Below are 12,626 nucleotides of genomic sequence, written 5' to 3'. Positions count from 1 at the left end.
TAAACATGGCAAATACGTATTAACAATAATGTATATTGTATGTATCGTCAACTTCTATTGGGGTTGAAGAGACGCAAAGCAAGGCCAACTATTGAATAGAATAACTGTTCGATTACTTTCAGATAATGACGGGGCCTTGTTACACGATTGTTTGTATGTTTTTATATTTTTTAAATATTTAAATATTTAAAAAATACCTTGAGGCGCCTTCACATTTTCAATTTTTGTTCCCGAATGGGATGATGGAGCACGATTCCAGTCTAAAATCTATTACCAACTCGGATGGCTGTTAACAAGTGTGCCAACATGCAACAATCGTCTCCCGTTTACAAATTCGTTCGATGCAAAACTATATAATTTCATTAGAGGTTAAACGAGCCTTCTTATCAAAAGCATGGGAGACATGAGCAGATTAAATTCCAGCCCACTTTAGAAAATAGTTTATTTCCCCCTGTTTGTAATCAAATTAATTTGATAAAGTAATTGTTTAATTGGTAATATGCCTGCATGTCATACGTTTAATTTTATATTTTGTTTTGATAATAATGGTCGAAATGTATTTCTATAATTAAAATCATTTGTATCGATTCCGTTTAGACTCAAGGCATGGCGTACCCTTTACTTAATGTTTCCCCAACCAACACAAAGCATAGTGCACCACTTACTTAATGATTCCCCAACCAACAGAAGGCATAGTGTATCATTTACTTAATGTTTCCCCAACCAACACAAGGCATATTGTATCATTTACTTAATGTTTCCCAAACCAACACAATGCATAGTGTGCCATTTACTAAATGTTTCCTCAACCAACACAAGGCATTGTGTACCATTTACTAAATGTTTCCCCAACCAACACAAGGCATAGTGTACCATATACTTAATGTTTCCCCATCAAACACAAGGCATAGTGTACCATTTACTTAATGTTTCCCCAACCAACACAAGGCATAGTGTACCATTTACTTAATGTTTCCCCAAACCAACACAAGGCATAGTGTACCATATACTTAATGTTTCCCCAACCAACACAAGGCATAGTGTACCATTTACTTAATGTTTCCCCATCAAACACAAGGCATAGTGTACCATTTACTTAATGTTTCCCCAAGCCATCACAAGGCATAGTGTACCATTTACTTAATGTTTCCCCAACCAACACAAGGCATAGTGTACCCTTTACTTAATGTTTCCCCATCAAACACAAGGCATAGTGTACCATTTACTTAATGTTTCCCCAACCAACACAAGGCATAGTGTACCATTTACTTAATGTTTCCCCAAACCAACACAAGGCATAGTGTACTATTTACTTAATGTTTCCCCAACCAACACAAGGCATAGTGTACCATTTACTTAATGTTTCCCCATCAAACACAAGGCATAGTGTACTATTAACGAAAAGTACAGCCAGAGCTAAATAGAAGGTCATCGCTATATCTCTGCGTGAAGATCCAGTTCTAGCGCTGTTGCACGTATCCGGACTCGTGTTTGACGCTTGAGCTGAAATATATCCAATTCATAAACACCTGGATGCAAAATCGAATAATTGGGTTTTACTGGCAAAGACTTAATTATTCTATAGATATTAAAATACAAGTAGCATTCTCTTTGTTGTCTATATAATTAACAAAATCATGAATCCTTGAATATAAAATTCATGACGTCTTATAGATTTGTCTTTGTACGTATTTTTCCGAAACTGAATCATTCAAATTTGTTATTACATAAATACTCTTAATGAGATCTTTTTTATAAACGACTATGTTTCTTTGGCGTTTAATAGGCGAAAAACAGCTGCAATCTACCAATGTCGTGACAAAGCACCCCGGCGTTAATAAAACGAAATATTCACTACTTCGTTATTATTCATTCAGCTATAAAATATTTTATAATTGTTCTTTTTCTTCCAAGGTCTGATTGCAACATAGATCCTGAAACAGATTACCCAGATGTCAACCTCGCACAAGACAACAATACTGGACACGCACGTGATGATCCAATGCAAGCGTTTGAACATTTGCGTAACATTGACGGAATGTGGAACAACTGGACTACAGATTTCTACTCTTACGAGCCCCAGCCCCAATGTCCTGATTGTGGAAATTTAACCTACCTTTATTGTGACAAATGTATCGACAGCATCAGGTTTTCAAGCGGAGTTTGTGTGAGCAAACAAATATCCGATTGTAAAGAGAGAGGTCGCAGATCTGCACCTAATCTGACACCATTACACCATAAGGCATGTCATGGAAAGTTTGTCATTGTGGGCATGCAAGGCGACGGGCGTGACAGGCATAACACAGATGCAGAAAACCGGAAGATCTTAAGTGCTTTCATAGGTACACCATAGTTTATCATTACGATTGTACCTTAAAGAACAATTGTCATTTATATTATGTTTTGTGTAACTTCAAAGTATATTCTGGACCTTCTATTTTTGGAAGAAAAAAGTCGGGCTTTTTTAAAGCATTGGTGTGGTCGTCGTCGGCGTCGTGTAAAAACTTAAACCATAGCCAAGAATCACAAAACGTTCAGGATATTGAAATCAAACAAGGTACACGTGGTTACAGATAACAACACGCACACTTATTACGAGGACCATAGCAATGACTTTAAAATATTTCAGTTATTTCTTTTTATAAGTCGAATAACATTGAATTGGATATATTTCAGCTCAAGCGTCAAACACGAGTCCGGATACGTGCACCAGCGCTAGAACTGGATCTTCACGCAGAGATATAGCGATGACCTTCTATTTAGCTCTGGCTGTACTTTTCGTAAATAGTACACTATGCCTTGTGTCTGATGGGGAAACATTAAGTAAATGGTACACTATGCCTTGTGTTGGTTGGGGAAACATTAAGTAAATAGTACACTATGGCTTGTGTTGGTTTGGGGAAACATTAAGTAAATGGTACACTATGCCTTGTGTTGGTTGGGGAAACATTAAGTAAATGGTACACTATGCCTTGTGTTTGATGGGGAAACATTAAGTAAAGGGTACACTATGCCTTGTGTTGGTTGGGGAAACATTAAGTAAATGGTACACTATGCCTTGTGTTGGCTTGGGGAAACATTAAGTAAATGGTACACTATGCCTTGTGTTTGATGGGGAAACATTAAGTAAATGGTACACTATGCCTTGTGTTGGTTGGGGAAACATTAAGTATATGGTACACTATGCCTTGTGTTGGTTTGGGGAAACATTAAGTAAATGATACACTATGCCTTGTGTTGGTTGGGGAAACATTAAGTAAATGGTACACTATGCCTTGTGTTTGATGGGGAAACATTAAGTATATGGTACACTATGCCTTGTGTTGGTTGGGGAAACATTTAGTAAATGGTACACAATGCCTTGTGTTGGTTGAGGAAACATTTAGTAAATGGCACACTATGCATTGTGTTGGTTTGGGAAACATTAAGTAAATGATACAATATGCCTTGTGTTGGTTGGGGAAACATTAAGTAAATGATACATCTATGCCTTCTGTTGGTTGGGGAATCATTAAGTAAGTGGTGCACTATGCTTTGTGTTGGTTGGGGAAACATTAAGTAAAGGGTACGCCATGCCTTGAGTCTAAACGGAATCGATTCAAATGATTTTAATTATAGAAATACATTTCGACCATTATTATCAAAACAAAATATAAAATTAAACGTATGACATGCAGGCATATTACCAATTAAACAATTACTTTATCAAATTAATTTGATTACAAACAGGGGGAAATAAACTATTTTCTAAAGTGGGCTGGAATTTAATCTGCTCATGTCTCCCATGCTTTTGATAAGAAGGCTCGTTTAACCTCTAATGAAATTATATAGTTTTGCATCGAACGAATTTGTAAACGGGAGACGACTTGTTGCATGTTGGCACACTTGTTAACAGCCATCCGAGTGGGTAATAGATTTTAGACTGGAATCGTGCTCCATCATCCCATTCGGGAACAAAAATTGAAAATGTGAAGGCGCCTCAAGGTATTTTTTAAATATTTAAATATTTAAAAAATATAAAAACATACAAACAATCGTGTAACAAGGCCCCGTCATTATCTGAAAGTTATCGAACAGTTATTCTATTCAATAGTTGGCCTTGCTTTGCGTCTCTTCAACCCCAATAGAAGTTGACGATACATACAATATACATTATTGTTAATACGTATTTGCCATGTTTAATCGCGAATCACAACCCTCAGCCTCTTCCTTCATCCTGCAAAACTCGTAAGCTGGTTAAACCCCATCGAACCCCTGATTGTACTCACAGTTCTCAGGTGGTAACGATGAATGATAAAGATAATTTAAAATGTTGTTTGTTTTGCGATGTGTAGGGTTTCATTGAGAGTCTTGTTACTAGGTTTTTAGTCCTCCAAACGAGGTTATAATCGAATGGTTGGCTACTTGGCTATCTTAGTGTTAAGTTCATAAACTAGTAGAACAGTTTAATTTTGACATAATGGTATCTATCATAGCAAACTATTAGTAAACATAACAGGAATTATTTATACAATATCCATGCATTTAATTCTTCTTTTGTAAATGCAATCAAAGCATTTACAAAATAAATACATCAACTTTAAGAAGGAGGTACACTTCAGCAGCTTGCCCCAATTTCTCGAAACTTCTTTAAGCTTAACAGGCTTAAGTCGCTTATTTCAATTAGCCAAAATACATACTGAAAATGGATTTAGATAAATGAAAAATGGTTTATTCTGATGATCATACAGATTATAACTACATAATTTCTTAAAATTTCTTGAAGAAGTAATTATTACACATCTTAATGAACAACAAAAATAGTGAGATTAGCTTAATCCTGTTATAAGAGACTTAAGAAGTTTCGAGAAATTGGGGCCTGGTGCTTTGATTAGCATCAATAATTCTATGAGAAAGCGTGCCTATGATAGGCATTTACGGCATTTAATGAATATCATATTATGTAAATAAATATTTACAAAATAATCCGAAAAGACTCCGTACTAGTATTGAAAGCAAAAGCTTCTTGTTTTTCATACACCACTTGTTTCAAAATTGCATGTCCACTAATAATTGTTCTGAACGTGTATAAAAATACAATGCATATGAATATTAATTTCAGAATTACATTAGTACCTTAACATTAAATTAGACGCGGTTTTGTCATAGAAAGAAGAAGCATTATGAACAACATTTATTTTGCTGGCATTGATACTTTTATCCTTTTAATAATATGTGAGCAATCTTAAAGCATGCGAAAGTTTTAGGATCATTGTGTACATATTATAGAGATTGAATGTGCTCGTGTTATGGATTTCAGAAGCCTAATTAACAACGAGGATTAAACCAAACTCTTTTTATCATGACATTTTTACATATATAGAAGAATTTGTCTAATTTTCATGTCATTGAAGCTTGCTATTGCGTAAAAGGCAATATAGGTTTATGCAAAAAAATGGTGTTCTTATTTAATATAATGCATTATAATGTATAACTCATTTGATTTAGATGGTCAAAACAAAGCAAGGCTTATGATTTGTGTACAAATAAATAATACAACCCTTCACAGACCGGATTTTCAATTAATTGCTACGTGGCCACTATTATATATCCGAAATTTAAAAAGCGCCAAAATTACGCATATATTTGTTAATCTGTATACAATTCATGCTTTTTGGTGTGTCTTTAGCATTAAAAATCAAATGAGTTTAACATAATATGCCTTCAAATTAAACCAATAACTTGTATTAACCAATAATGGATATTTATGATCAATCTTAATTAAACAAAAACTATTGAAAAAAAAACTACTTAGGGTATATAATGGTCGCTCTCATTTCATGATTTAGATTTTGCTGACAAAACCAGAACACGTGTGTATCTCTGTTCAATTGGCTTGCCGGCGAAATGATAAAAAATATATATCCTTACTCTGCGAGGTAATTTAAAATTTACTTCGTTTTAACATTCGCTTAGATTGTTTGTGTGTGTACTAAACGATCATCTGAAACAATTTCCGCATAGTCCTGCCAGCAAGAGTGACTCAACACGCAATACACTATTTATACATTTGTTAAATAAATAACTACATGCTTTGTTTGCTATATTTTTGAAAATTTAAGTTTGCATACTGTTATAGGCATACACAGCACATTCATATATAAACAATTATTGTTGGAGCAGTCGCCTCATTAACAGATTATTATTTTTCTCCTTCAATATGTTTGCATAAATACATATTTAGAACGTTTCAGTTTCTCTTTTTAAAGCAGATATGTATATGATGAATAATCATCTAGGGATCAGGTATTGTGTGTTTGTTCCTAACTGTAAGTGTGTATATACTTATACCAAAATAATTTCACATTTGATAAGAAAAGGGGTGTAACAGAAACATTATTAACGTTTACATCGCTGCTACATTTACCTCCCCGTAGTACTGAATACTTGATTAAGAACAAAATGAACAGAGGCAGCTATATCTTATTTCACTTTATCATAACATTACGTGACCTGCAAAATACGATACGTTTTACAATACCCCGTATCAAGATCAGGTAAAACCCCTCTACATCCAAGCGTTAAACTACGAACCAGGAAGTTTAACGAACAAGAAAAATTATGAACCATAGAAAATGTTCATTCATTTCTTTTTTTGCACATGGAATAACCTGATGCATTGATCTAGAATGGTAAGATTGCATTCCTTTTATTGGGCGAACTCGTGTTTATATGTTTTTATTTTGGTGTAACTATTTAGCGGATTAATTGATATATCAAGCGTCTGTTGTTCGCATCTATAGCCGGCTGAAACTTAGTTATCAATACTTTTATGGAGCGGAAGTAAAAATCATTTTAAAAAGAATATGATTTTATATTCACAATCATTATAAAACACTTCAAAGCTGTATTTTTCAACGGTTTTTCAATAATTTCAATTTTCTAATTACGTAAATTTCGTCAAACGATAGTATAATATCTGGTTTAATCAGTATTGAATTTGAAATATACAACACAACAAATAGTATATAAAAAAGGATTGGGGTGAAAACCATAAGCTTATATGGAACCCCTTTCCTTAGAATTGTTAATGGGTTGTATATCAGCAATATAATTTATTCAGATTTTCTTTTTGTTTCAGTAAATGTTTTTGAAAAACAGACGTACTATTCATGGTTCCTCTACCTCGGTAAACAATTATTTCAAAACTCAATCTAGAGCTATCACAGAATGTTAAAAACCCCAGACGCCATCTGGAAAATCATATCCAAATTTTATTATTAGTCAATGGCAATAAGTATTGCTACACAAAGTGAAAACATCAACTAAAGGAGACAAAATATGAATCGGTGACTCGACGGAACGGTTATGTAGCTCCTCATTATAATTAAAGTCGGGCATATTAAGTTAGAAAGTACGTATGTATCACAGAAAAATGAATATTTGTTTAATAATAATGGAGATATAACATCATTAAACGTAATAATGGCAGTCATCTATTGTAGGCCGTCGTGGAAGTTATTGCCGTGTGTGCCGTGCTTTCAACTATTGCAGTATCTGCTCATGTCTGCATCCCCAGTAAACTATCGGACAGAGCCTTCGATCAGTGTGGACAAACGGGGTTCGCGATGAAGTGTAACGGAAGTAAACTACATTTCATTCCTAGCGAATATCCTATCCCGTCACCGCCTCTGTCAGGGCCAGCATGTGTTCTTGACCTCAGCGATAACAACATAAATGTTGTGGGAAATGAAACATTCACAGAAGCCAAAAAACATGAATTCAACTGAGATTTCATATTTGTATCTGAATAAAAATCATATTTGCAGTCTAGAAGGTAACGCATTTGTTGGACTATCGAATTTAAAGTATTTAAACTTGTCACATAACAACTTGTTGTGGAAGGACAGCTTCGCCCCAGGAGTCTTTGCGCCACTGATTAACTTAGAAAACATAAATCTAAAGTGCAATAGGTTCGACACGTTTGATGGTCTAGAGAAAGAACTGAAACTGATGAGATTAGAGGGTTTATTTATTACACCAAGCAATTACACAAATAGTTATTCATTCGGGGAAGGCTTTCGAAAAATTCACTTAAAGTCTTTGTACTTGTCATCGACACCTGAATGTGATTGCTATTTAAAGGAGAAAGACAACAATTCATTTCGAAATCTTTTACATCTTGAGAAACTTTATGTGCGTGATTGTCACATTGCAAGCATAACTGAAGACTCATTGAAACCACTTAACAAAACCCTCCAAGTCTTAGATATATCAGGTAATTCATACCTGACCTTCAAGGGCATGAATAAAGTACTAAGTGATCTTATCAATTCAACATCACTAAAGGAGTTGTATGTGAATCGCATACATGTTCCTTACAACCTTGGCATAGAAATAACGTCAGATGACCTAAAAAGTCTAAATACGTTACACAGTCTGGAGAAACTTTTTATGGATTTGAACACAATAGAAGTGTTTAACGAGACAATATTATACCCAAACGTTATATTTCCTCCATCTTTAAAACTTCTCACGCTGGCAGGCAACAGACTCACACTTGGAAAATACGTTGATTACTTATATATGGCAAGAAATTTAACAACTTTAGATATATCCAGACAATATTTTGGCTTTGATCCATTCATGTTTAGACATCATGATGTTCTACCCCACATCACAAGTGAAACGCCACCGGCAGTGGTTTGTGATGAAAAAATAAACCAGCTTATGTCAGAAAAGAATCAGTGGACGATATCAACGGGGGATATATTTGGGATTTTGTTTTGCAGAAAATGCTTATACCCACCGCCGAAATCAAACACATAAATCGAGGTGATTGGGCAGCATTGTTTGCCAACTTCCAAAACGCTTTCGAGGTCAATTGCACGTGTACTCTTTCACTAGCCAGGAAATTGACATGCTCTACCAGAACAGCTATTGCACGTGCAATGGTCTAGGAGTTATTTGTACGGTGCGATACCTCCAGTGTTATTATGTGGAGCGAAAAATGTTGAATTTTTGGATTTATCATACAACTTCCTGTCATCCTGGACAGGACCGGTGTTTGGTTTGCATCAATTAAAGACGTTGGATTTGTCCGAAAATAATTGCGCAAATATTTCAAGACTCTTCTTTTTTGGACTTCAGAATCTAGAAGTACTAAACCTCACAGGAAATATGCTACAAGAAACATTTTACCCTAATAGTGCAGATGCAAGTGTTATGTTTGGAAATCAAAAGAAAATGAAAATTTTGAACTTGTCAGCCATCAAAGTAAGCAGTTTGCATCAAGATTTGTTGAGTTCGATGGTTGAACTTGAATGCTTAAATCTTTCCGATAATCACATACATACATGGAACTTAAAATTGAATAGCTATTGTTTCCATTACCTTCGATTAAACATCCAACAGACTATCTAAGTTTGCCGGAAGACCTCATGGCTTTTTTGGACCAAATTGCAGAGTCTGAATGTATTAAAAGCAAAGGTAGAAATGTTACAGTTCATATGTCGCAAAACCCTATTGAGTGTTCAGGTGAACAACTTCCATTTTGGCAATGGATTGTTACCACTAGTGTTAGTGTACAGGTTAGAAATATTGATAGTTGTATGCTCAATGGAAAGGTCAAATCAATTACAACTGTTGTTGACGTTCACAATCTTGTGAAGCTGCATGAAAATGATATTTGCAATGACCGACCATGGAGAACTTGGGAAAATGCTGGTGTAAGTTTGCTAATAGGAGTTATTGTTACAATAACATTAGGAACAGCTACATATAAAAATCGATGGAATATCAGATATGTTATATACAGTAGAGGACGGAGATATCCTCATGAAGGGTTTGAACATATATTTTCTCATGATGCGATGATATCTTATTCCAAAGGCAGAGCAAGCTTCATGGTACCTTGCTCAGAACAGCGACACCAACTTGACTTCTGGATAGCTGATAGGAACTCCCAAGCAGGCGTGTCTGTCGCGGAGAATATCACACATGCAATTTGTACAAGCCGGAAAGCGGTGTTGCTTGTTGACAGCGAATATCTGTCTGATTCTTGGTGTGACTTTGATATGAACATGGTTCTAGTAGAGTCGTTGGAAACCAAACGTAATATGATAATTGTTGTGTTGATGAAAAATATTCTGATGAATACTGTACCTGTCCCTTTGTACGTCTTCTTAAGACTGAGTGATCGCTGGAGTACCCGGACCAACAACAAGATATAGAAACGTTTTTGACGAATCTAGCCGAAGAGATAAAATCTTAAAAATGATATGTGCGTTAGGTGGCATTCTACCAAACTCACATACGCCTATGTCGGAAATATTAATATTGTTGACAACATACTAGTTATGCATAATTCTAAAAGAATTATTACCCTCGTCATATATTGTTAACAATTGTCTGTACATACATATACTAAATTTAGTTCTGATCTACTTCTGTAACATATACAAGTTCTATTGACAAGCCTGGGGTTTAAGAACTCATGTTCTTTGTGTGATATTCTAACAACAAAGTTCAAAGCGGCTCTATTCGTGAACGTATTTGACCAATGAAGAGCAATGGTGGATTTGCATGTTCGGTGGCATTATGAAATGAAAGGAACTTTTCAAAATTGTTCGAGAGGTTTGAAAGAAGATGTCGATTAAAATGGTTGTTAACGGACAGATGAAATGTGATCACAATACTCGATGGCAATGTCTATATGTCTGTTACAGCATGTACTCAACCAAACACATCGAATCTGTAGCTTTGGCTAAACTGTTTTTGTTTTTTTTCAGAAATCATGTGGATTCAGCCGTGTATTTCGCGTATAGGCAGCTACGCGCCTGGTTTCTACCTACCAAACAGACTTGGCTGTTAAGTTATCAACTTTCATCACAATCAAGCAAATTATTCTTTATATATGTTTTATTAGACACATCTTGCAATATAAGTTTAAGCAATATTACAACACAACTACATTAACAACAAACATGAAATGGTTATAGTGACTACTGACTTGGACACAATTTACAGAGAGAGCAAAATAATTCATTTCCTTATTGATAAAAGCTAGTTAAAAAGGTAACAAATCACAAAGTTCGAATATAGCTAATTTAGAAGTCAATACATCACTATAAGTTCCAATAGAGCTCTATAATGAAGTTTAAAAAATGCTTAAATTTGCTGAAAAGCATCAGTAACACTTGCTACTTTAAAGGGCGCCTCTTTTAAAACATGGATCTTCAAATTATTTTGCTTTTGCTCTATAGTAATTTAAAGCTGCACTCTTACAGAGTGAATGTCTGGTAAACAGTGATATAAGACTGCTAACAAAAGATTCGAATGTAGTTTTTCATGTTTTTGTCAGAAAATTGATGTTTTATGGTAATATTTGAATGTAGCTTTTCATATTTATGTTAGAAAATTGATGTTTTATAGCAAAATGCATTATTAACGCTTATTTTTTTAAGATTTTGGCGTTCCTTCTTACAATTGAGATTTGTTCTATTGTAAGTTACCTTTATATTGATAACTGAATTGAAGGCTTTAATGCCAACATGAGCGTATTCTGAGACAAAACCCCCAAACAGTTCATATCATTATCAAACTGTGAGAGTGCAGTTCTAAAGCCAAACTGGTAATACAAATTGAAAGCAATTATCCTGTAAAAACAATAGCATTATGTGCTCCCTCCTAAAATGTTACAAAATGGTCTGAGAAACTAAACATTTCCTATCCCTATATTGAGCTGAGGTGAAATACATACATGTATTTACCTACAAAGCATTATTCCTAGATAAGATTTCTTGCATTTCTAAAGATACTATTTCAGCAACTGTAAGTATCTTTTACTGAGAAAGTACACACAGCTGGACAAAATCCCAACTCTTGCAAAGATAAAGACAGCAGATTGTCATTATATAAGTCATTGTTTCCAGGTGGTAGCGATATCATGTTAAAATTGTTAACAGCACAATGTAACATCTCCACTGAGCCCAGATCTAGGCGATGGGATAGGAGATAGTGCCGGTGTGTCTCATTCTGTGGAACTGCAGCCCACAACCCTACATTTCAATACGTATGACCGCCACGGATACTGGTGTTGCCATCCATCACTTCCCTGCAATGATATACAAAAAACTGATTTTAAAGGTTTATTTTAACCTAGCTACAACTATACATTCATTTTAAATCTATTAATTAATGCACAATGTGCACATGGGCTTGTAGCATCTGCATTATAATAAATGTTTTGAAAATATTTATTGATATTCAACTTTTCAGCAAAAGCTGGGGTATGTGCCTGCATAGTTGAGTGGTTTATCCATTTTTCTAATAATTTACTGGTTTCCGAAGAAGACTCGAATCAAATTTGGGATCAGTCTCTTTAGTTACTTATTTCCTATTTTTTTTCTACAATTATGATATCAAACATTGAAATATATATGTGAATGTGATACAGGTTAATGTAAGCATAATAATATTAATTATTTTCAGTTTCAGGAAATATATTTTTTATCACAAAACATGACCAAGTCCCTTTAAGAGCATTTTGGCAATTGCAAAGGAAAATGAGATGGCACTCATTTCTGTAAGCATGCATAAAAAACAAAACATTAAGTTAAACTACAAAATGAATTAATCATAGGTGT

The 12,626-nt window shown here is 34.6% G+C and overlaps 1 protein-coding gene across 4 annotated transcripts; it reads left to right on the top strand.

The window, feature by feature from the left end:
* The first annotated feature begins 2,752 nt into the window (after positions 1-2,752).
* LOC128244659 (vasorin-like) lies at positions 2,753-11,871 on the top strand. 4 transcript variants are annotated; one of them, XR_008262964.1, is made up of 3 exons: positions 6,580-6,671; positions 7,485-9,255; positions 10,770-11,871. XR_008262964.1 is itself a non-coding variant. In XM_052962684.1 (2 exons), exon 2 carries the CDS (start codon positions 7,717-7,719, stop codon positions 8,806-8,808), a length of 1,092 nt encoding a protein of 363 aa, XP_052818644.1. In that variant the 5' UTR covers positions 2,753-2,823; positions 7,485-7,716; the 3' UTR covers positions 8,809-10,664. The 4 variants fall into 4 exon arrangements, 3 of the variants coding, with proteins under 3 accessions (XP_052818644.1, XP_052818642.1, XP_052818643.1); XM_052962684.1 differs by lacking the exons at positions 6,580-6,671; positions 10,770-11,871 and adding an exon at positions 2,753-2,823 and having other exon boundaries at positions 7,485-10,664; XM_052962682.1 differs by lacking the exon at positions 10,770-11,871 and having other exon boundaries at positions 7,485-10,664.
* The last annotated feature ends 755 nt before the right edge of the window (positions 11,872-12,626 follow it).

This window comes from Mya arenaria, chromosome 8 (genome assembly GCF_026914265.1).
Source record: "Mya arenaria isolate MELC-2E11 chromosome 8, ASM2691426v1".
Taxonomy (NCBI): Eukaryota; Metazoa; Mollusca; class Bivalvia; order Myida; family Myidae; genus Mya; species Mya arenaria.
Note: the sequence above shows the minus strand (reverse complement) of the source record. Positions and strands in the feature narration are given on the sequence as shown.